The 24,817-nt window shown below is 44.9% G+C and overlaps 1 protein-coding gene across 1 annotated transcript in view; it reads right to left on the reverse strand.

The window, feature by feature from the left end:
* The window catches only part of LOC124552272, a 75,817-nt gene that overhangs the window by 23,628 nt on the left and 27,372 nt on the right, over nt 1-24,817 (reverse strand). Inside the window, exon 2 of the mRNA XM_047126551.1 lies at nt 9,203-9,338. Coding sequence (XP_046982507.1) covers nt 9,203-9,338 — 136 coding nt within the window. The remainder of the gene's footprint in view (nt 1-9,202; nt 9,339-24,817) is intronic.

The following is a 24,817-nucleotide window of genomic DNA, read 5'->3' on the forward strand; positions in this document are numbered from 1 at the left end:
TCAAGGCCGAGCGGTTCTAGGCGCTTCAGTCCGGAACCGCGCTGCCGCTACGGTCGCAGGTTCGAATCCTGCCTCTGGCATGGATGTGTGTGCTGTCCTTAGGTTTGGTAGGTTTAAGTAGTTCTAAGTCTAGGGGACTGATGACCTCAGATGTTAAGTCCCATAGTGCTCAGAGCCAGCCAAAACCATCGTAACAACCGGGAGAGCAGTTTGTCTGAGTCCTGCCAGTTAGTAGTTAGGTGACCATTTTCCATTAAACCCGACATAACTAAGGCTTTTGCGATGTTATGATTCACCAAATTTCATTTCCTTCAACATGGATTAATATGTACTAGCTCGCAAACAAGTCTGTCCCAACTAGCCCTATTTAATTTTTGTAATTTGTTTTTGAAGCTTTTTTAGTTCATGGTAGCTATCAAGTAATACTGCCCTTCTACCTGGAAATAAAACTCATCTGAAACGCTCTGCGAGCCCTTGCCCTCAGCCGATTGCGCCCCGCACTCCACGGCTACAGGTAGTACTTTCTCGAGGCATTACACCTGTCGCTAGGATGTGCAACAATTATTGCTTCAGTAAGATTCTCCGTGTGGTGTCACCGCCAGACACCACACTTGCTAGGTGGTAGCCTTTAAATCGGCCGCGGTCCGCTAGTATACGTCGGACCCGCGTGTCGCCACTGTCAGTGATTGCAGACCGAGCGCCACCACACGGCAGGTCTAGAGAGACGTACTAGCACTCGCCCCAGTTGTACAGCCGACATTGCTAGGAAAGGTTCACTGAGAATTACGCTCTCATTTGCCGAGACGATAGTTAGCATAGCCTTCAGCTACGTCATTTGCTACGACCTAGCAAGGCGCCATTACCAGTTCTATTGAGATAGTTATTAATGTACCGTCAAGAGCGATGTACACCAATTATGGATTAAAGTTAAGTATTCCAAGAGCTACGTACTTTATTTGCTACTATTAATTCACTTAACTGTTCCAGACCTCACGCCAGTCTGCGTGTAATTAAAAGCGTGCATTTCGGCCTCCTCTAGCAACACGGTGTTGGCTCTTCTGCCAACACTACACTCCGTCATCTCTACAGCCTTCTTCACGATAACTTCTCCATATGTTATTTACTATACTTAGCTTAACAGCTCCCAGTTTGACCTTCATCTACATCTACATGTAGATCTACATCTACATGACTACTCTGCAATTCACCTTTAAGTGCTTGGCAGAGGGTTCATCGAACCACAATCATACTATCTCTCTACCATTCCATTCCCGAAAAGCGCGCGGGTAAAACGAACATCTAAGCCTTTCTGTTAGAGCTCTGATTTCTCTTGTTTTATTTTGATGATCATTCCTACCTATGTAGGTTGGGCTCAACAAAATATTTTCGCATTCGAAAGAGACAGTTGGTGACTGAAATTTCGTAAATAGATCTCGCCGCGACGAAAAACGTCTTTGCTTTAATGACTTCCATCCCAACTCGCGTATCATATCTGCCACACTCTCTCCCCTATTACGTGGTAATACAAAACGAGTCGCCCTTTTTTGGACCCTTTCGATGTCCTCCGTCAATCCCACCTGGTAAGGATCCCACACCGCGCAGCAATATTCTAACAGAGGACGAACGAGTGTAGTGTAAGCTGTCTCTTTAGTGGACTTGTTGCATCTTCTAAGTGTCCTGCCAATGAAACGCAACCTCTGGCTCGCCTTCTCCACAATGTTATCTATGTGGTCTTTCCAACTGAAGTTGTTCGTAATTTTAACACCCGGGTGCTTAGTTGAATTGACAGCCTTGAGAACTATACTATTTATCGAGTACTCGAATTCCAACGGATTTCTTTTGGAACTCATGTGGATCACCTTACACTTTTCGTTATTTAGCGTCAACTGCCACCTGCCACACCATACAGCTATCTTCTCTAAATCGCTTTGCAACTGATACTGGTCTTCGGATGACCTTACCAGACGGTAAATTACAGCATCATCTGCGAACAACATAAGAGAACTGCTCAGATTGTCACGCAGGTCATTTATATAGATCAGAAATAGCAGAGGTCCCAGGACGCTTCCCTGGGGAACACCTGATATCACTTCAGTTTTACTCGACGATTTGCCGTCTATTACTAGGAACTGCGACCTTCCTGACAGGACAGCTGAAATTTCAGAAATTTTTCTGAGAACTGATTTGAAACTGCATTCCAACTGTTGTCTTCTTATTTAGGACGAAATGAATCAAAGCTGTGCTCACTTGTGGATAGACCTTGAGCCGCTAACCAAATTTGTATACGGCTACAGGCAGGACAATTCGTCACAGTGATGTCGATATTTGACGATGACCAAGCCTGTCCTTCATAGTTCGTTGGGTTTCCTGGCAAGTTTTGCACGTCTTGTAACTAAAGCCTACGAGCATCAGGTACTCCGCTGTTCCATAAAGCTGATTTGCCTCTGGTAGTCAGCATTATGATGACAAATTTCTCTTGAAGACCTCGCAGATAAACTTCAATTTCCTTGTAAGAATACTAATGTCCTCGTTGTTTCGAGAGAACGTTTTGCAACGTATCTTTTACCGACAGGTGAAAACAATTCTAACAGAAGGGCATGCTTATCACTCAACCCTTATTCGTAGACCTCTCAGAGGTTTGTTAATCATTATTAATGTGTCGTTAGACATTCTTCTTCTGCGAAAAGAACTTCTTCAACTGAGGACGACACGGCGGTCGGATGGTCCCGATGGGCCACTTGTGGCCTGAAGACGGAATGCTCAGATGCTTGATATGTGGAGTGTTTAAAAATGGACTTTACTACTTTAAAAATTATTCTAGGGAAACATATACACTCCTGGAAATTGAAACAAGAACACCTTGAATTCATTGTCCCAGGAAGGGGAAACTTTATTGACACATTCCTGGGGTCAGATACATCACATGATCACACTGACAGAACCACAGGCACATAGACACAGGCAACAGAGCATGCACAATGTCGGCACTAGTACAGTGTATATCCACCTTTCGCAGCAATGCAGGCTGTTATTCTCCCATGGAGACGATCGTAGAGATGCTGGATGTAGTCCTGTGGAACGGCTTGCCATGCCATTTCCACCTGGCGCCTCAGTTGGACCAGCGTTCGTGCTGGACGTGCAGACCGCGTGAGACGACGCTTCATTCAGTCCCAAACATGCTCAATGGGGGACTGATCCGGAGATCTTGCTGGCCAGGGTAGTTGGCTTACACCTTCTAGAGCACGTTGGGTGGCACGGGATACATGCGGACGTGCATTGTCCTGTTGGAACAGCAAGTTCCCTTGCCGGTCTAGGAATGGTAGAAAGATGGGTTCGATGACGGTTTGGATGTACCGTGCACTATTCAGTGTCCCCTCAACGATCACCAGTGGTGTACGGCCAGTGTAGGAGATCGCTCCCCACACCATGATGCCGGGTATTGGCCCTGTGTGCCTCGGTCGTATGCAGTCCTGATTGTGGCGCTCACCTGCACGGTGCCAAACACGCATACGACCATCATTGGCACCAAGGCAGAAGCGACTCTCATCGCTGAAGACGTCACGTCTCCATTCGTCCCTCCATTCACGCGTGTCGCGACACCACTGGAGGCGGGCTGCACGATGTTGGGGCGTGAGCGGAAGACGGCCTAACGGTGTGCGGGACCGTAGCCCAGCTTGATGGAGACGGTTGCGAATGGTCCTCGCCGATACCCCAGGAGCAACAGTGTCCCTAATTTGCTGGGAAGTGGCGGTGCAGTCCCCTACGGCACTGCGTAGGATCCTACGGTCTTGGCGTGCATCCGTGCGTCGCTGCGGTCCGGTCCCAGGTCGACGGGCACGTGCACCTTCCGCCGACCACTGGCGACAACATCGATGTACTGTGGAGACCTCACGCCCCACGTGTTGAGCAATTCGGCGGTACGTCCACCCGGCCTCCCGCATGCCCACTATACGCCCTCGCTCAAAGTCCGTCAACTGCACATACGGTTCACGTCCACGCTGTCGCGGCATGCTACCAGTGTTAAAGACTGCGATGGAGCTTCGTATGCCACGGCAAACTGGCTGACACTGACGGCGGCGGTGCACAAATGCTGCGCAGCTAGCGCCATTCGACGGCCAACACTGCTGTTCCTGGTGTGTCCGCTGTGCCGTGCGTGTGATCATTGCTTGTACAGCCCTCTCGCAGTGTCCGGAGGTAGTATGGTGGGTCTGACACACCGGTGTCAATGTGTTCTTTTTTCCATTTCCAGGAGTGTATATCTTAAACTAAGGATGTTGTATGTGGCTTCCACTGGTTATCCTGCATGCATCCCATCGGAAGTCAATTTCATCCCAAACTATCAGCCATCCTGATTTAGGTTTCCCATGGTTTCCCTAAATCGTTCTAAGCTAATGCCGGGATGATTCCTTTGAAGGGGCACAGCTGACTTCCTTCCCTATGCTTACCTAATCCGATGAGACCGATGACCTCACTTTTTGGTGGCCGCGTGGGATTAGCCGAGCAGTGTTAGGCGCTGCAGTCATGGACTGTGCGGCTGGTCCCGGCGGAGGTTCAAGTCCTCCCTTGGGCATGGGTGTGTGTATTTCTCCTTGGGATAATTTAGGTTAAGTAGTGTGTAAGCTTAGGGACTGATGGCCTTAGCAGTTAAGTTCCATAAGATTTCACACTCATTTGTTTACTTTTTGGTCTTCTACCCCAAAAACAACCCAACCTACCCCAAACTCGCTTTAGCACTGCAGGTGTAACTTTCTCAGTGGTGGCGTTAATTCCTACTCTAAGTTCAGGTAGAGAGGCTGGCACAGGAGGTACAAACACGATATCCTTGATGAGTCCTCATAAAAAAAATCGAGTGGTGTCAGTTCTGGGGAACGTGGGGCCATGCAATTAGCGCATCAAGGCCAACCTATTTACCTGGATAACGGTGACTGAGAAAATCCCGGACGACTGCCAGCTAGTGGGGTGGTGCATTATCTTTCATTAAGTAATCATTTCGTTCTTGGTCATCCTCATCGATCTGTGGTATCAAAAATTGTTGTAACATATCCAGGCACACTATCCCATTGATGGTTCTCTCACGAAACAAAAAAGGGGGCCGTATACTTTGTTCTTGCTCGGTGCACAAAAAAGACTTTCAGTTTAGGGCTATCACGAACATGTTGCAATGTTTGATGTCGATTTTCACTGCCCCAGATCCTACAGTTCTGTGTGTTAACCCTTTAGGGACGGGAGGCCCGTATACGTGGCCCAATTGTCGCGTCACACACTCAGCGCTGTATCTAGGGACTGGCTTGGAGGATCGACACGGGACGGGGCGCATCTTGACAAAAGGCTGATTGTTCTGCCTAATTTCAGGTGGGGATCGTCAACGCTTTCTTGCTACACTCCTGGAAATGGAAAAAAGAACACATTGACACCGGTGTGTCAGACCCACCATACTTGCTCCGGACACTGCGAGAGGGCTGTACAAGCAATGATCACACGCACGGCACAGCGGACACACCAGGAACCGCGGTGTTGGCCGTCGAATGGCGCTAGCTGCGCAGCATTTGTGCACCGCCGCCATCAGTGTCAGCCAGTTTGCCGTGGCATACGGAGCTCCATCGCAGTCTTTAACACTGGTAGCATGCCGCGACAGCGTGGACGTGAACCGTATGTGCAGTTGACGGACTTTGAGCGAGGGCGTATAGTGGGCATGCGGGAGGCCGGGTGGACGTACCGCCCAATTGCTCAACACGTGGGGCGTGAGGTCTCCACAGTACATCGATGTTGTCGCCAGTGGTCGGCGGAAGGTGCACGTGCCCGTCGACCTGGGACCGGACCGCAGCGACGCACGGATGCACGCCAAGACCGTAGGATCCTACGCAGTGCCGTAGGGGACCGCACCGCCACTTCCCAGCAAATTAGGGACACTGTTGCTCCTGGGGTATCGGCGAGGACCATTCGCAACCGTCTCCTTCAAGCTGGGCTACGGTCCCGCACACCGTTAGGCCGTCTTCCGCTCACGCCCCAACATCGTGCAGCCCGCCTCCAGTGGTGTCGCGACAGGCGTGAATGGAGGGACGAAGTGTCGTCTTCAGCGATGAGAGTCGCTTCTGCCTTGGTGCCAATGATGGTCGTATGCGTGTTTGGCACCGTGCAGGTGAGCGCCACAATCAGGACTGCATACGACCGAGGCGCACAGGGCCAACACCCAGCATCATGGTGTGGGGAGCGATCTCCTACACTGGCCGTACACCACTGGTGATCGTTGAGGGGACACTGAATAGTGCACGGTACATCCAAACCGTCATCGAACCCATCTTTCTACCATTCCTAGACCGGCAAGGGAACTTGCTGTTCCAACAGGACAATGCACGTCCGCATGTATCCCGTGCCACCCAACGTGCTCTAGAAGGTGTAAGCCAACTACCCTGGCCAGCAAGATCTCCGGATCAGTCCCCCATTGAGCATGTTTGGGACTGGATGAAGCGTCGTCTCACGCGGTCTGCACGTCCAGCACGAACGCTGGTCCAACTGAGGCGCCAGGTGGAAATGGCATGGCAAGCCGTTCCACAGGACTACATCCAGCATCTCTACGATCGTCTCCATGGGAGAATAGCAGCCTGCATTGCTGCGAAAGGTGGATATACACTGTACTAGTGCCGACATTGTGCATGCTCTGTTGCCTGTGTCTATGTGCCTGTGGTTCTGTCAGTGTGATCATGTGATGTATCTGACCCCAGGAATGTGTCAATAAAGTTTCCCCTTCCTGGGACAATGAATTCACGGTGTTCTTATTTCAATTTCCAGGAGTGTATATGTCATCATAGCAAAGAAAAGAGGAGAGAGACCAAAGAGTCAAGGAGCTTGTGGACGACGTCAGGGCTCAACCAACCCATCGAGGAAGAGGCCACGCTCTGAGCATGGTGACCTACACAGGATGGACGGCTTGTAGCATGCTATCGCAAGAGTAGACACTGGAAAACAGGGTGACTGTGTCGTTTGCAGTGATCGCTCCAAGGCTCCAATACAGGAGGGTGAAAACTGTCCCCCTTCTTATGCGAAACTTGTCCATCCAACCCTTGTCTTCATGAGCCTGCGTCCTTCATCAGGTATCACAAAGTAGCAAAGTACCGAAAGGACTTGTAAAATATGGTTGCCTATCGAAAAATCGATATGCCAAAGTTGTAAAGTTTCTTTTAAGCAAATTTTATGAAATTTTCTATTTCAGTGACATAAATTAAATTTTTCATCCCTCAAAATAGACTTTTTATTTTCCTTCCCACGGACGTCCCATAAGAGATAAAATTGTATTTTATATGTCGTTTTAAAGCTAAGACTTTAAAGAATAAGATACAACTAATTTTAATATGTGTAATTCAATGGTTCACCTCTCAACTAAAAAATAGTAAAAAAAATCAATTCTTCATTTTTTTCTATTTTAACACCACCGCCAAGTCAAAAAGTGCGCGATATGGAATAATGAAAATAGTGTGCCAGTAAAGAGTGTCTTTTAAGCTTTATTTACTAAGAAAATTACACCGATAAGTCAAAAACTGTAGATTTTATAAGCAATGAAGGAAACTTAAGGGATATGGAACTCACACAGCGCCGCCGAATTGCTTCGCTTTGGGGAAACGCGCTCCGTCCTCCAAGGGTTAATCTTGCCAGTTAAGTGAAAAGTCGGCTCGTGAGAAAAGACGATTTTGTCCCAGAAATGCCGGCCGAAGTGGCCGAGCGGTTCTAGGCGCTTCAGTCTGGAACCGCGCTACCGCTACGGTCGCAGGTTCGAATCCTGCCTCGGGCATGGATGCCTGTGACGTCCTTAGGTTAGTTAGGTTGAAGTAGTTCTAAGTTCTAGTGGACTGATCACCTCAGATGTTAAGTCCCATAGTTCTCAGAGCCATTTGAACCATCTTTTTGTCCAAGAAATGTTCATCGTGATGTAATCGACTTAACACATCCGCACAGAACTTCTTGCGAGCAATTTTATCAGTGTCTTTCATTCCTTGTACGATCGTCAATCAGTGCGGTTTCAAATGCAGATGGTTTATCAACACACGACAAACAGTCATATGTGGGATTTGCAGTTCGCCAGATGCACGCCGGGTCGATTTCATGGGTCTGCTGACAAAACGTTGTCTCACTCGCTCAACGAAGACGTCAGATGTGTTTGGATGACCTGATGATTTCCCACGTCTTTCCGAGCACCATGTTTCTACAAAATATTTACGCCACTCGTAAATTGTAGGCCTACTAGAAGGAACCTTAAGATACTTGGTACGGAAATTATGATGAACTGTTGTCGCCGACTTCGATTCGTCAAAACAAAACACACAGCTAGCACGCTCGGGTCCAGTGAAGGCAGCCATCTTTAACGCAACTGCCGCTAGCGCCCATTACGGTGCTATTCGGCACTTACGAACGATATGAGACAAAACCTTACGCATTTCCCTGAAAATTGACGTAACAATCATCTCTGTAGGTACTATGAATAAATTTATATGAATTTTCAAAATTTAAAGTCCTTTTTGAAACACCATGCATAACAGAGCAAACAGATTAGAGGGGTATCAGTCCATCAGTTACTGTACGTTCTATAGGGTTCTGAAAAACTAAGTTATTTTTATAGTCAATGACTCATGGAAATTAGCCCTTGCCACTTTGAAAGAAAGCTGTGCTATATGCATTTAGTACATACCAACAAACGGGGACATGAATCGGACATAAAATGATTATAAGTAAAAAACACAGCCATACAGCTCTAAAGGAAATACCTAGATTTAAATGAGCTGCTAAGAATCACTACAGATCGTCGTATCGAAATGTGTACAATTAAGTAATTTTCTTTGTACTATAAACCACTGAAGATGCTTAGCATGTGTAACCGAAACTTGTTTGGCATACACAAATAAATTTAGTAGCGAACGACGGGATTTTTCTCGTCTGTACGATAAAGAATAACTGAAGCAGCCACAGAGAATGCAAATGTTAACAATATCATATAAAAATATTAACCACTCTTACTCGTTTGTAAAGCAATCGGATGTTGGAAGTTCTTCTACAAATTTAAGTTGGATTCCTTAAAACATGAAAGGTGGGAGGAGGGTGGTTATTAATAATCAAACGTAATATAGTGTAATCACTATATTTTTGGTAATGGACATTTGACCTCCGACATTCTACATGTTATGTATGAAAACATGAGCCAGTCTGACTTTACCTCCGAGAAGCTCTGGACGTCATCCGGCAATGCGATGGGGTCCAGCCCATGGTCCGCCAGGAACTGTGCGATGTTGGGCAGCACCTGGTCGATGTAGTCGTTGATGTTGGCAGCATTCCGCGCGCCCAGGTGCCTCCTGAAGAAAAGTGATTTGTCGCGTCAGCAACACAGCGAAGTTTTAAACATTCTGACAGATAAGACGAGTGTGTGAAACTGGGGCTCGAATTCATAGCCTCGCACTTCGCAGGCCGACTAAGTTAGGACATTTTGCACATCCGCCATCAGCTGCTTTCCCAACAACGCAGAAGCTCACTCATATACCTTGACGAACAGGTTCTTCCGGAAGAAAAGTATTGGGTAAATTTGAATGTGGTTGGTGTGACCAAAGCAGTATTGGCGCAAGTCAAGCATTAGCCACACAGAATCTCTGAAGACTCGAAACAGGACACAAACTCGTGTTGATATAAGAATGTCCGATTAGCACAAATGAGCTCGAGGAAGGACGTTTATAAATCGTGATTCGAAAACGGTGAAATATAATACGAAAACTTTCCGGCGTTTTTATATGGCTGTGTACACAAAATGAATAGGCCTTATATCATGACAGACTAAGGGCATAACTCCACTAGAACTGAAACACACACACACACACACACACACACACACACACACACACACACACACACACACGAGAGAGAGAGAGAGAGAGAGAGAGAGAGAGAGTAATAAAGAACATAAGTCGTCAGAGCATTCTCTAGAATTTTCCAAAACCTCCTCGCAATATGAAATATATTCTTGCGATGTAATACATGCAAGCAGCAAGTTCTGGATTACGAACAAGGTACAAAGTTATCCTTCTCCGTGTTTACAAGCAGATGCAAGCCGTCCAGTGAACTTGAATACATGAGAAACAACGTAACACACACCAAAACTGTAACACTACCGCAATCCCAACAGCATAATGCTGACATGGATTAGTTCACTTTTTCATATTTGTTTACTAACAGCCACTCATACACTTGCAGGTTGTAGTGGACTGGCCAGACAGCCAATCCACTATGACCGGTAGCCGAAAGGCACGCGTTAACTCACGCAGACTGGCGTGAGGTCTGGAACAGTTAAGGGAATTAATAGTAGCAAATAAAGTACGTAGTTGATGTAATACTTAACTTTAATCCATAATTGGAGAAAATCGCTCTTGATGATGCATAATTACAATGTCAATAGAACTGGTAATGGCGCCTTGCTAGGTCGTAGCAAATGACGTAGCTGAAGGCTATGCTAACTATCGTCTCGGCAAATGAGAGCGTAGTTTGTCAGTGTAGCATCGCTAGCAAATTCGGCTGTACAACTGGGGCGAGTGCTAGAACGTCTCTCTAGACCTGCCGTGTGGTGGCGCTCGGTCTGCAATCACTAACGGTGGCGACACGCGGGTCCGCCGTATACTAACGGACCGCGGCAGATTTAAAGGCTACCACCTAGCAAGTGTGGTGTCTGGCGGTGACACCACACAGGTGACACGCTATGTGCCGAAGAAGCGGCAAGAAAGACGTAGAAAACATGCCGGAAAAAGCGAAAACAAACATAGAAACCATGCTGTGACGTAAAGCAAATAAGATATTGTGAAACTATTCACAGAATACAAAATTTGGAACATGAGAGTAAACATTTAATAATGTTTTACAGTGTTTATAAGTATGCCATCTTCGCATGTTTTAGACTTAAAGAACGCGCTGATGAGGATGATTTTGTCACTGAAACTATTTTGCGAATAAATAAATTGTTTTGGTTGGCAGGAGAGCCAACACCGTGTTACTAGAGGAGGCCGAAAGGCACGCGTTTTAGCTCACGCAGGCTGGCTTGAGGTCTGGAGCAGGACAAGGAAATTAGAATTTAGAAAAACAGGACGTAGCTGGTGGAATACTTAACTTTAATCCGTTAATGAAGAACGTCGGTCTTGCCGGTACATGATTCACAATATCAATAGTAACTGAATATGGCGCCTTGCTAGGTCGTAGCAAATGACGTAACTTGAAGGCTATGCTAAGCTATCGTCCCGGCAAATGAGAGCGTATTTTGTCAGTGAACCATCGCTAGCAAAGTCGGTTGTACAACTGGGGCGAGTGCTAGGACGTCTCTCTAGACCTGCCGTGTGGCGGCGCTCGGTCTGCAATCACTGATAGTGGCGACACGCGGGTCCGACGTATACTAGCGGACCGCGGCCGATTTAAAGGCTACCACCTAGCAAGTGTGGTGTCAGGCGGACACCACATAATTAAATAACGAAAGTGTTTTGCATCAAGGTGGACCAACAGTCCCATAGTGTTGTTTTTATGCTAACGCGGACTCACGTAAGAGTTTCAAGATAAAAGCATGGCACTATAAATACTTGGCTAATTAAGATGAAAATATACCTAAGATATTGCCCAAAGTTTCGTTTTTCACAAAAATACCTGTAACTTACCATCGAAATGGGTGAATAATTTAATACGATTATGTGATCGTAGTATTGGACAGTTAAGTGAAAAGTGATATCTTTTTTAGTGGATAAACTACTAACTTGTGTTGAAATTTGAATAAGGAATTCCACTATTGCTATCGAGACGTCGAAGGGATACGAAATTAGATCTTGTTATTTATTGGGTAAAAAAATACGGGCTGTATCATCCGACTTAATAAAATCGTAACTATTATTTGATATATGGGCCTGAGCAAAGTACTGCTGCAAAGAGCAAACTCTCGAGGTTCCCGCTAGGTAGCAAGAATGTGTGCCCACTTCAGTTCTAGTGAAAATGGTGTCTGGACAACGGAAAGCATTTGGGTTCTACGTTTTGCGCAGTGCGCTTCAGTAATAACTGTTCAGCGTGACTTTCGTACTAGGTATGGTGTGGGTCCTCCTACAGCACAGAGCATTGGACGATGGCGTGAACAACTCCGAGAAACAGGTTTTTTGTGTAAAGGCAAATCGCCGGGCCGTCCCCGAGTGTCTGACACAGACGTCGATCGCATCCGCCATAGTTTCACGAGGAGTCCGCAGAAATCCGTTCGCCGTGCAGCTCGACAGCTCAACATGACCCCCGATGTCCGTCTGGCGTGTGTTGCGTCGTTTACACATGAAACCGTACAAAATTCAGCTACTGCAAGGTGGTCGTGAAGGTGACCAACAACGACGTGTGGAGTTCTGTAATTTCGTTCTCGGCAAGATGGAGGATGACAGTTTTCTTCCACGCTTCGTGTTTAGTGACGAGGCAGCTTTCCATTTAAATAGAAAGGTGGACTGTCACAATATGAGAATATGGGCGTAGATAACAACCACAGAAGTTGTCCAGTATGAGAGGCACTCTCCAAAATTTAATATGAATTGTGCAATTTTACGGAAAAAGGTGTAAGGTCCATTTTTCTTTGCCGAGAACACTATTACAGGAAGCACATAACTCCATATGCTTGAGAACTTTCTGTTCCCACAGTTGGAGACCGATTCGAACGACTTCATTCACCAACAGAATAGGGCACCGCCGCATTGGCATCTGGAAGCGCAGGAATTTTTAAATCGAAGGATAACCGCACGATGGACGGTTGCACTGGACCAAATAAATCAGTCTTATATTACCCCCCCCCCCCTCCCCCCCAAGATCACCGGACTGACTGTATGTGATTATTTCTTGTGGTGGTTGATAAAACTCTTCGTGTATGTGTCTCCATTACTAACAACAATGAAAGAACTGAGACACCCCACAACAGCAGCTGTGGAAGCTGCAACTCAAGACATGCTCTCTGCAGTGAGGGAACAATCTGAATACCGCAATGACGTATGCCGTGCATCTCAAGGGGGACATATTGAACACCGACGAGAAGTTATGAAAAAAAAATTTTTTTTGTTTCCTGTTCATCAGGAAACAAAATTCATTGTATATGTTTATTAGTTTCAGGGAAATACAAAAGCGTCCGATTCCACCCGTCTGCTTTGACGTCACAAATATGGTGGAAACGACCATACACTACGACTCCAATATGGCGCCTATGATGTCATTACGTAAACATGACCACAAACACGAAAATACATTGAAAAACCAACACACACACGTTCCACAAAAAGCCTAATGAAACTAACGGGACAAGCGTGGGATTTAGGGGTTTTTGGGTGGGGACAAAGTAAATATAAACAAATTTAGACACACACACCACCATAACAAACCACATATAACGACGAAAAAAAACCGACAACACAAAACTCCCCAAATTCCACTAAACACAATATCCTCTGGAATCTCCCAGCGGGGTCAGGGATTTTCTCTGCCTCGTGATGACTGGGTGTTGTGTGCTGTCCTTAGATTAGTTAGGTTTAAGTAGTTCTAAGTTCTAGGAGACTGATGACCATAGGTGTTAAGTCCCATAGTGCTCAGAGCCATTTAAACCAGCCATCCTCTGGAATCGGACACTTCCCTTGACCTATATAGCTCAACAGCAACTCCCGATCCCACAAATAACACTTCCCTTGATCTATATAGCTCAACAGCAGCTTCCGATCCCACAAATTGGTATTGAACCCATCCCTTGACCTATATAGCTCAACAGTAACTCCCGATACCGGAACACTCACAGCCACAACCACACATTGAAATCGAACACTTCCCCTGACCTATATAGGTCAACAGAAACTGCCGATACCAAACCATAAAACCCAAAACTGCAACCACGTCCACAATCATCACTACCTCAAAAAACACAACAAACCAACAAAATTGGAATCGAACACTTCCCTTGACCTGGTATCACCCTTACGGCATCTCCACATACAGCCGTCCCTGGTCCGAGACATACTGAAGACTTCATGACTTCATCCAAAAATCCGAATAGGAAGATATTTTGTTAGAGTCACCGCACTGTCCCCCATCATCGCCGACAACTGAAAACTGTTGAGTTTGTCAGTCATATCCATACCTACCAAAGACGTAAAAAAATCTATTTTCAAAAATTCACACACGAAGAACAGAAAAAAACTACAATAACATCGAAATAACAAAACTAAAATCGTTAACTCACTGAAAAATGTTCCACTGAAAGCACAGTCCCGATACCATACATGTGCATTGCTATCACGCAAATGAACCACATACGGCATGTAACACGCTACCCATAAACACACCACCAGAGAGAACCACCGACCGTAACAATACGCCATCTATAAACACGCCACACACGCAAGCTAAACCAAAAACATCTACTAACATACCACCAGAGAGCACCACCGATCACATTAAAACGACACCTACAAACACGCCACTCCCACAAACTAAATTCCGCGCTGTCGTGACGTACACACTACAACACCCCCCCCCCCCCCGAGTCCTTTTGAACTCCCCTCCTCTGCCTTCCCCACTCCCTGGCACGTCTGCTCAGCACCCCCCACCCCTCTTCTGGATCCTCCTCTTCCATTGGCTCCTTTCCCCCCTCCCACTTCACTTTTCCTCTCCTTCCCCCCCTTTTTTCCCCGTCATCTGAGCAGTTTTCCCCACCTGCTCTCGGCTGTGGTATGTCATATTTGTGCCAACTTTTTAGTGCAGTGTTTAAGTGAGTGTTCAGTGTTGTGCGTCTTTCCACAGTGTTGCGAACGGAAATCATGCTGTCGCTGGGTGTGCATTTTATATCTCTTGCGAACAGAACCCAGACTGTCGCCGTGTTTTTCAATTGTCTGTCTACTATTTTTCTGCTTCCTGTGTATTTTATTAGCATCATCAACCCTGTGTTTTATGTTTTAAGCTCCAGCATTTTCTGCCATTTTACCTGTAAGTCACTGATTTTATCGCCTACTGTTATTATTTTTTCTTATCTTCATCTTTTTAAAACAAATTCTGTAGGCTGAAGAGCGGCGTAATAAGCTGCTGCCAGCCCGCCCCCTTTAGGGGGAATCGAAACTCAATAAAGGAAAAAAAAAAAAAACACTACAACAGCCTTACGTCACGGGCCAGAGCCGACGAATGGGATCGGACGATTCGGTCGAACCAGTTTGAAAAATACAGGGTGTTAGAAAAAGATACGACCAAACTTTCAGGAAACATTCGTCACACACAAATAAAGAAAAGATATTATGTGGACATGTGTCCGGAAACGCTTACTTTCCATGTTAGAGCTCATTTAATTACTTCTTTCACCTACGCTCAATGGAGCACGTGATCATGATTTCATACGGGATACTCTACCTGTGCTGCTTGAACATATGCCTTTACAAGTACGACACAACATGTGGTTCATTCACGATGGAGCTCTGCTCATTTCAGTCGAAGTGTTCGTATGCTTCTCAACAACAGATTCGGTGACCGATGGATTGGTAGAGGTGGACCAATTCCATGGCCTCCACGCTCCCCTGACCTCAACCCTCTTGACTTTCATCTTGTCTACGCAACCCCGGTACCAAATGTAGAGACTCTTCGTGCTCGGATTGTGGACGGCTGTGATACAATACGCCATTCTCCAGGGCTGCGTCAGCGCATCAGGGATTCCATGCGACGGAGGGTGGATGCATGTATCCTCGCTAACGGAGGACATTTTGAACATTTCCTGTAACAAAGTGTTTGAAGTCACGCTGGTACGTTCTGTTGCTGTGTGTTTCCATTCCATGATTAATGTGATTTGAAGAGAAGTGAGCTCTAACATGAAAAGTAAGCTTTTCCGAACACAAGTCCACATAACATATTTTCTTTCTGTGTGTGTGAGGAATGTTTCCTGAAAGTTTGGCCGTATCTTTTTGTAACACGCTGTATAGACATGATAGATCGGGTGATTCTTTTTTATACACACTGTATTTTTGGGTACTGGTATTTCTGATTTTGGCATTTCTCCTCTCAATCTATGACGACACTGGTGATTCGAAAGTTACGATTGTCTTCTTAACTGTGTATTTGTCCACTTTTGCAATGCGTTACACCACAAATTGGGAAGCCTCCCTGCGATTGGTTCCAATCCGCCGCGAGGGAGAAATCCTAGGAGAGGGGACGAGTGCGGCCGGACGCTGTGAGCGAGCGGTTCCAGGTGCTTCAGCTTGGAACCGCGATGCTGCTACGGTCGCAGATTCGAATCCTGCCTCTGGCATGGATGTGTGTGATATCCATAGGTTAGTTAGGTCTAAATAGTTATAAGTCTAGGGACTGATGACCTCGGATGTTAAGTCCTATAGTGCTCAGAGCCATTTGAACCATTTGGAGGGGTGTGCCCAACGCGCAGTTTCAGACATTTCCGCCGACGCTCGGTTTGATATGCAAGTGAGGGTTTCTTACCAAGCTGTACAAGTTTTAGTGTGCTCTGCCGTCATGGGTTTGAGAAGTTTCGGACATTTCGTGTGATGCTAACAACCCACAATTCGCCCCTATCATCTGCAGTGGTAGAAATGTAAAAAAAAAAATGGTTCAAATGGCTCTGAGCACTGTGGGACTTAACTGCTGTGGTCATCAGTCCCCTAAAACTTAGAACTACTTAAACCTAACTAACCTAAGGACATCACACACATCCATGTCCGAGCGGTCGCACGGTTCCAGACTGTAGCGCCTAGAACCGCTCGGCCACACCGGCCGGCGGTAGAAATGTCACTCGGAGGTTAAGGGACACGTGTCTTTCCTTTATTATTGTACACACTTCAATAAAATGAATGTCTGAGGGCGAGTATTGTCGTACAGTCAAAAAAAAAAAAAAAATACTGACGAATAGTACTGATACAGACCAAAATAATGTCAGTAATACCAAAAGGCGTTGAAGATTAGAGGGCGGGTATTATAGGTCTGACAATTCACCATACTATTGTTTACATTTTTCCAGTTTACCTTCCTTATTACACAGCCGACATATGCTCACTTCAAGCAATTTAAACTTTGCAACTTTCCAAAATGAATGGCGAAGTCACGCTCAATTTATTTAGTAATGCAGAAACATCCTGTGCATATGCGCCCATCAGTCATCAGAAGTATTTTCACACAAATATTTTAAAAATGCTTGGTAACAGTGTTTGTAGATGTTATCGCATTTTATTTCAAGCACTCCAGTCATCTGGATGTGGCCAAAAACTGTAAGGTTTCTCCCGAGTGATTGTCGACCGAGATCGGTTAGCTGTCTGCCGTATTTTGTTTTCAAGTTCTTCGTCGTATTTTCTTAGTAAATAATTCTTGTCCTTTGTAACGTATTAGAACACTGTAACTGTTGAAATAGAAGTTGATTTGCAAAGAATTAGCTGAAACCAGTTGCATTTATAGGCACTGATGACTTTTCTACATATCTGACACACCATCTTGAGATCTTGCATTTTTTTACGTCTCAGGAACATCATGATATTACTTTACCGACGAAATTGAAGAATTTTGCAACGGAAGTTGTTAAGACGGTCAGTGTATAACGTAGTAACTAAAGAAACAATCTTCATGACTCGTAAATATGTGTAAACATCTGAAAATGATGTGAATAGAAAATGAATGTGCTCTGAAAAACGTATGTTTTGAGGCATAGTCACTTGTTGGCGAGTCGCGTCGGCAGAAGTGTGTAACTTATATGCAACAAATACGTGACGTTCCTACAACAAATGTTGTCTGTCTCTCATCTTTTGTTTCGGTGCTAGTATGATCACTGAGTAAATGAACAGATGATTTTGACCCACTTACTGATTTTACATACGACCAAAATCTCTTAGGGTTTTTACTCTGATCGGTTGACGAAGTTTTACTTTACTTACGCTTCTCACATTGCTCTCCTTACGCTCATTTTCCCTTCGTTCAGTTTTTGTTTGACAGCTAGGTTTTTACTTCTGTTGAATCTGCATGAGGTTCTCTTTGTTTACCTAGCAGTTTTCTAACACGGCTATTAAACCATGGTGAAGCTTTCCCATCCCTTAATACCTTACTCGAATCATACTTGATTATAGCATATTGGATGATTCCTTTGAAGTTTTTCCTTGTTTTCCACATCTTCGTCCTCATCGCCGAATATTTGATGCATGCTTCTCTTGCTAAGCAAATATAACTTCCTATCTTTTTTAACATTCTTCGTGAGACCCGTTTTCATAGACGCTATCATATGCTTATGATCAGTGGTGCCTTCCTCTACGTTATCTGATTCCATAAGTTCGGGTCTGATTGTTTCCAGAAGGTCTAAGACGCTACCCTCGCGACTCGGTTCTCTATCTGCTCAAAGTAATTTTCGGGCAAGACATCCAGAACATTGTCACACGAATCCCTGTCCCTGCCACCAGGTTTGGTAGCATCACACTCCCAATCTATACCAGGCAATATGAAGTCACCTCCTATTACAGCGGGATGGTCAGGAACATTACTAAAGGTATTCTGCAAGTTCTGTCTGGGGCGCTCTACCACTAGAGCTCCTGACCCAGGCGATATATAAAAGCATCCGATTACCGTTTTTGACACTTAACTTCATGTAGATTAATTCACGATCGCATCTCTGATAACTTCGCTAGATTTTATCGACTTCTTTGCTGCAGCCGGCCGGGATGGCGGAGCGGTTCTATGCGCTACAGTCTGAAACCGCGCGACCGCTACGGTCGCAGGTTCGAATCCTGCCTCGGGGATGGGTGTGTGTGATGTCCTACGGTTAGTTAGGTTTAAGTAGTTCTAAGTCTAGGGGACTGATGACCTCAGAAGTTAAGTCCCATAGTGCTCAGAGCCATTTGAACCATACTTTACTGCAATAAACATGCTACCACCATTGGCGACTGACCTATTCTTACAACATATATTTCAGTCTGAACTTAGGATTTCGTTGTCATTAACGTCTTTCCGTTCTTAATACTATCTGTGCTTTAAAATTTTCTGTAAGCCATACTACTAATTCTGGGACATTCCCTGGGATGCTCCTGCAGTTTTCTGAAATAGTATTCACCTTTTATATCCCTGATCTGCGACGACGAACGTTCTAATCTATCAGCCAAGTCTTGATCCCAAGGAAGGGTTTCACTAACCACCTGCGAAGACATCAACCATGATTGGGTACAGGCAGTCCACATTAATGTTCATGTAATCCACAGCTGTGAAGACAACATTAATTTTCAGATCATCAAGTCAGAAAATGGCGAGATGTGAGATATTTTCATCGATTTAATAGCCTACCTGTGCTTTCGACTCCAATTTTGTCAGACTCGTGGCAAATTGACTCTTGTGGGAGAATGAAGAAGTAACGTAAACTCCACAGACGAAATACTATGGCCCTGTTACGACGAGCTGGTTTATGGCGGAGTGAAAGGAAGCCATGTTTGGGAGAAGGATGGAGAAGGAACTACGTCTTATCTTTTCCAAATGAAATTTCTCAGCACTTACGGTAAGCGATTAAGTGAAAACTAGTACATGGCCGAATTTGAGTCTGAACTGCCCTGTGCGATTCAAGCGAAGTACCCCATTATTCGCTGGTTAGCGAAACGTCAGAAGTGTCCCGTTTTCTGCTTCTACACCTACAGATATACTCCACGGTGCTTGGCGAAGAATATTTTGCACGACGTACTAGTACATCTGTCTCCTGTTGCCATAAAGACTATAGCGAGACAGAAACGACCATCTGTGGGGTTCCGTACGATCACTGATTTCTCTCACCTCATCTTCGTGTCCCTTAAGCGAGATGTACATCGGCGGAAAGGAAATTGTTGCACAGTTTATAACTAACGTCGTCTCCCTGAACTTTCCAGTGGTGTTCCGTGAAAAGAACGTCTTCTCTCCAGTGATTCCCAACGGAATTCACTGAGCACCTCCCCGTAATACTCGCTTGTTGACCCATAAAGTCAGTGAAGAAATTGTAAGTAGGCTGTTTATGTTTTCTCTATGTAAGTAGGCTGTTTATGTTTTCTTATTGGCAATGTTACGTAGCGCTCAATATGAAAATCACTGGCTGTGCTGTGGGCAGTCTGTGTCTGCTTTGCATTGTTGTAATACTCGCCATTGTAGTGTTAGGCAGCTGGCTGTGAACAGCGCGTAGCGTTGCACAGTTGGAGGTGAGCCGCCAGCAGTGGTGGATGTGGAGAGAGAGATGGCGGAGTTTTGAAATTTGTCATGAACTGCTATATTTATATATGATGATATCAAGGTAAATACATTGTTTGTTCTCTACTAATATCTTTCATTTGCTAACTATCCCTATCAGTAGTTAGTGCCTTCAGTAGTTTGAATCTTTTATTTAGCTGGCAGTAGTGGCGCTCGCTGTATTGCAGTAGCTTGAGCAGCGAAGATTTTTGTGAGGTAAGTGATTTGTGAAAGGTATAGTTTAATGTTAGTCAGGGCCATTCTTTTGTAGGGAATTTTGAAAGTATGTAAGTAGGCTGTTTATGTTTTCTCTATGTAAGTAGGCTGTTTATGTTTTCTTATTGGCAATGTTACGTAGCGCTCAATATGAAAATCACTGGCTGTGCTGTGGGCAGTCTGTGTCTGCTTTGCATTGTTGTAATACTCGCCATTGTAGTGTTAGGCAGCTGGCTGTGAACAGCGCGTAGCGTTGCACAGTTGGAGGTGAGCCGCCAGCAGTGGTGGATGTGGAGAGAGAGATGGCGGAGTTTTGAAATTTGTCATGAACTGCTATATTTATATATGATGATATCAAGGTAAATACATTGTTTGTTCTCTACTAATATCTTTCATTTGCTAACTATCCCTATCAGTAGTTAGTGCCTTCAGTAGTTTGAATCTTTTATTTAGCTGGCAGTAGTGGCGCTCGCTGTATTGCAGTAGCTTGAGCAGCGAAGATTTTTGTGAGGTAAGTGATTTGTGAAAGGTATAGTTTAATGTTAGTCAGGGCCATTCTTTTGTAGGGAATTTTGAAAGTCAGATTGCGTTGCGCTAACAAAATATTGTGTGTCAGTTTAAGCACAGTCATATGTATAATTGTTCAAAGGGGAAGTTTCATATGGCGACCCTGCCAGGATTCGAACCTGGAATCTTCTGATCCGCAGTCATCGCGAAGTTATATAAAAAGGATTTGGGCCCAAATGAGTATTGTACAATCAGAAATAATTATTTTGAAAGAAATATGAACAGAATACAGAAAGCATGCTTGGATAAGATTTTTTTGGTGGAAGCAAAGGTTGAAATAAGACGAAAGATCTATGGAATGAAGTTTTGGGATGGACTGCAGTACCAAATGTTACACTGAAAACGAACCCTGTCCTTTCCTTTTGTGTTATCCCAGTATGTGTTTGTGTACCCTTGTGTATTTGTTTTCTTCCTGTCTCTGTGTAGTTTCATAGAATTTTTTTCTCTTTTAATATTAAGCTACATTCACTATGATGAGGAATACTGTTATCCTCAAATATAATTGGCATTAATAATATGTTATTTACTTTGTAAAGATGTTAGACATTATTCATTCTGTTTAAATGCTCATGTGTGAAGTTGATGTTTCAATAATTATTCTGATCTTCTATGTATGTACTCATGTCATAATTCCTGTAACACTGACGTATATGTCTATTTCTATTCTTTTGTAAAGCCCCTATTACTACAAATGTTATCTATATTGTTATGTTTTTAATGATGTATTGTGTACCTTTGTTATTGTATTCTCATGTTATAAAATTGTAATTGTTACCAGTTCTTCAAATTAAGTAACATTTCACTGCACACGTTTCTGTTGGTCATAGTACATGGACAATATGTGAGAAGTAGGGACTGATAGTGTTTGCACGTGTGTTAATGATTCAGCAAGGGACTGGATAACAGCATTGCTGGATCTAAGGACAATTCCAAAAACTTTGTGAGTGCACAAGTGGTGGTTTATGGACTTGCTATATTCTCCGCAAGACTCTTCAATGCTGAATGTGCACCTGCACAATCGCAACAGATGGCTGCTGGCCATCTCTACAAGGACTACAGTGGGTCTGCACCTCTGGTGGCCCACCAATACCATTATCTCTACAAGGACTACAGTGGGTCTACATCTTTGATGATCCATCAATAGCATTATTTCTACAAGGACTGCAGTGGGTCTGCACCTCTGGTGGCCCACCAATATCGTAATCTCTGCCAGGACTACGGTGGGTCTGCTCTGTGATGACCTACCTACCAATATTCATCAAAACTTCGACTGACTCTGCAGTGGGTTTGCTCTGTTGTGACCCAATACTTGTCTGCATGTCGAGAGTCAGCACTGTCTTTCCGTTGGAAGGACAACACTACTTCTTCAAGACTGCATGGAAATCCACTACTTCTGTGTGCATTTTCTTTTACTGCTCAGACTTTGAGAAAAACACTACTATTCTACTGTAATGAACGATCAGGACTATCTTTATGGATTGTGAGAAAATTTTAGCTTTTGACCAACATTGTATCAATAAGTGTGTGCATTTGATTTCTTTGTTATTGTAATTATAAAAAATTTTATCAAATCATTATTGGCCACTGCCCAAAAAAAGTTTGTAAAATTTTTTGTGGGGAGCATGGGGGCTATGTAAGTAGGCTGTTTATGTTTTCTCTATGTAAGTAGGCTGTTTATGTTTTCTTATTGGCAATGTTACATAGCGCTCAATATGAAAATCACTGGCTGTGCTGTGGGCAGTCTGTGTCTGCTTTGCATTGTTGTAATACTCGCCATTGTAGTGTTAGGCAGCTGGCTGTGAACAGCGCGTAGCGTTGCACAGTTGGAGGTGAGCCGCCAGCAGTGGTGGATGTGGAGAGAGAGATGGCGGAGTTTTGAAATTTGTCATGAACTGCTATATTTATATATGATGATATCAAGGTAAATACATTGTTTGTTCTCTACTAATATCTTTCATTTGCTAACTATCCCTGTCAGTAGTTAGTGCCTTCAGTAGTTTGAATCTTTTATTTAGCTGGCAGTAGTGGCGCTCGCTGTATTGCAGTAGCTTGAGCAGCGAAGATTTTTGTGAGGTAAGTGATTTGTGAAAGGTATAGTTTAATGTTAGTCAGGGCCATTCTTTTGTAGGGAATTTTGAAAGTCAGATTGCGTTGCGCTAACAAAATATTGTGTGTCAGTTTAAGCACAGTCATATGTATAATTGTTCAAAGGGGAAGTTTCAAAATCTCTGAGTTGCTGCGATGTCTCCTTTTAATCTGACCAGCCGGGGATCCCACCGACTGCAGTAGCACTCAAGAATGGATTGCTCACGTTTTCTATACCAGGTCTCCTTCACATTTGTTCTACACTTCCCTAGAAGTCTCCCAACAAAACGAAGGTGACCTTTCACATTTCTCGCTAATTACCTTATCTACTAGCTCCGTCTCGCATAGGTTTGCAACGTTGGGCCTAAATATTTAATCGACGTTACTGTGTCAAGCACCACAGCACTAATACTATTTTCAAACGTTAAAGGATTGTTTTTCTGACTAATCTGGATTGACTTACATTCATTGCACGAAACAGAAATTCCACGACCATCTCCTGTATCCTCCTTTGTCATACGCCACAGTGTCTTCAGCAAACAGCTGCAGATTGCGGCTCACCCTGCCCGTCAAATTATTTATAGTCTCATGCTCATAAATTAAGGATAATACTGATATATAGTGAAACAACGCTCTGGTGAACGGTTTGCGGGTTTGAATCACCTCGGGGTATGACGATGCGCTGCATTTGACCTGCGGTCGTCGCACGGTGGCGCTGGCAGCAGTCCACGTACACAGAGGTGTGTTGGTGCATGTCAGAGTACGGTGCAGCGAGTAAGTGTGCAGACGTTTTCAACGTGCTAATGATGACTGTGTGTTGAAAATGGCTCAAACAACACATATTGATGACGTTATGAGGGGTAAAATACTAGGACGACTGGAGGCTGGACACAGCACGACGTAGCATGGGCCTCCATGTGCCACAAAGTGTGATCTCAAGATTATGGCAACGATTCCAGGAAACGTGTCCAGGCGCTACAGTACGGGACGTCCACAGTGTACAACACCATAAGAAGACCGATATTTCACCATCAGTGCTCGCAAACGCCCATGGAGTACTGCAGGTAGCTTTTTTCGGGACCTTACCGCAGCCACTGGAAGAGTTGTCTCCAGACACACAGTCTATAAACGACTGAACAGACACGGTTTATTCGCCCAGAGACCTGCAAGGTGCATCCCACTGACCCCTGGTCGCAGGGGAGCCTGTAAAGCCTGGTGTCAAGAACACAGTACATGGTCATTGGAACAGTGGTCCCAGGTTATGTTCACGGAGGAGTCCAGGTATAGTCTGATCAGTGATTCTCGCCGGGTTTTCAGCTGACGTGAATAAGGAACCAGCTACCAATCCCTTAATGTCCTTGAAAGGGAGCTGTATGCAGGTCGTGGTTTGATGGTGTGGGGTGGGATTATGATTGGTGCACGTACACCCCTGCACATCTTTGACAGAGGAACCGTAACAGGTCAGGTGTATCGGGACGTCATTTTGCACCAGTATGTCCGCCTTTTCAGGGGTGCAGTGGGTCCCACCTTCCTCCTGATGGACGATAACACACGGCCCCACCCAGCTGTCATCGTGGAGGAGTACTTTTAAACAGAAGATATCAGGCGAGTGGAGTGGCCTGCCTGTTCTCCAAACCTAATACCCATCGAGCACGTCTGGGATGCTCTCGGTCGACGCATCCCTGCACGTCTTCAAACCCCTACGACACTTCAGGAGCTCCGACAGGCACTGGTGCAAGAATGG

The sequence above is a fragment of the Schistocerca americana genome, chromosome 10 (genome assembly GCF_021461395.2).
Source record: "Schistocerca americana isolate TAMUIC-IGC-003095 chromosome 10, iqSchAmer2.1, whole genome shotgun sequence".
In the NCBI taxonomy this organism is placed as follows: Eukaryota; Metazoa; Arthropoda; class Insecta; order Orthoptera; family Acrididae; genus Schistocerca; species Schistocerca americana.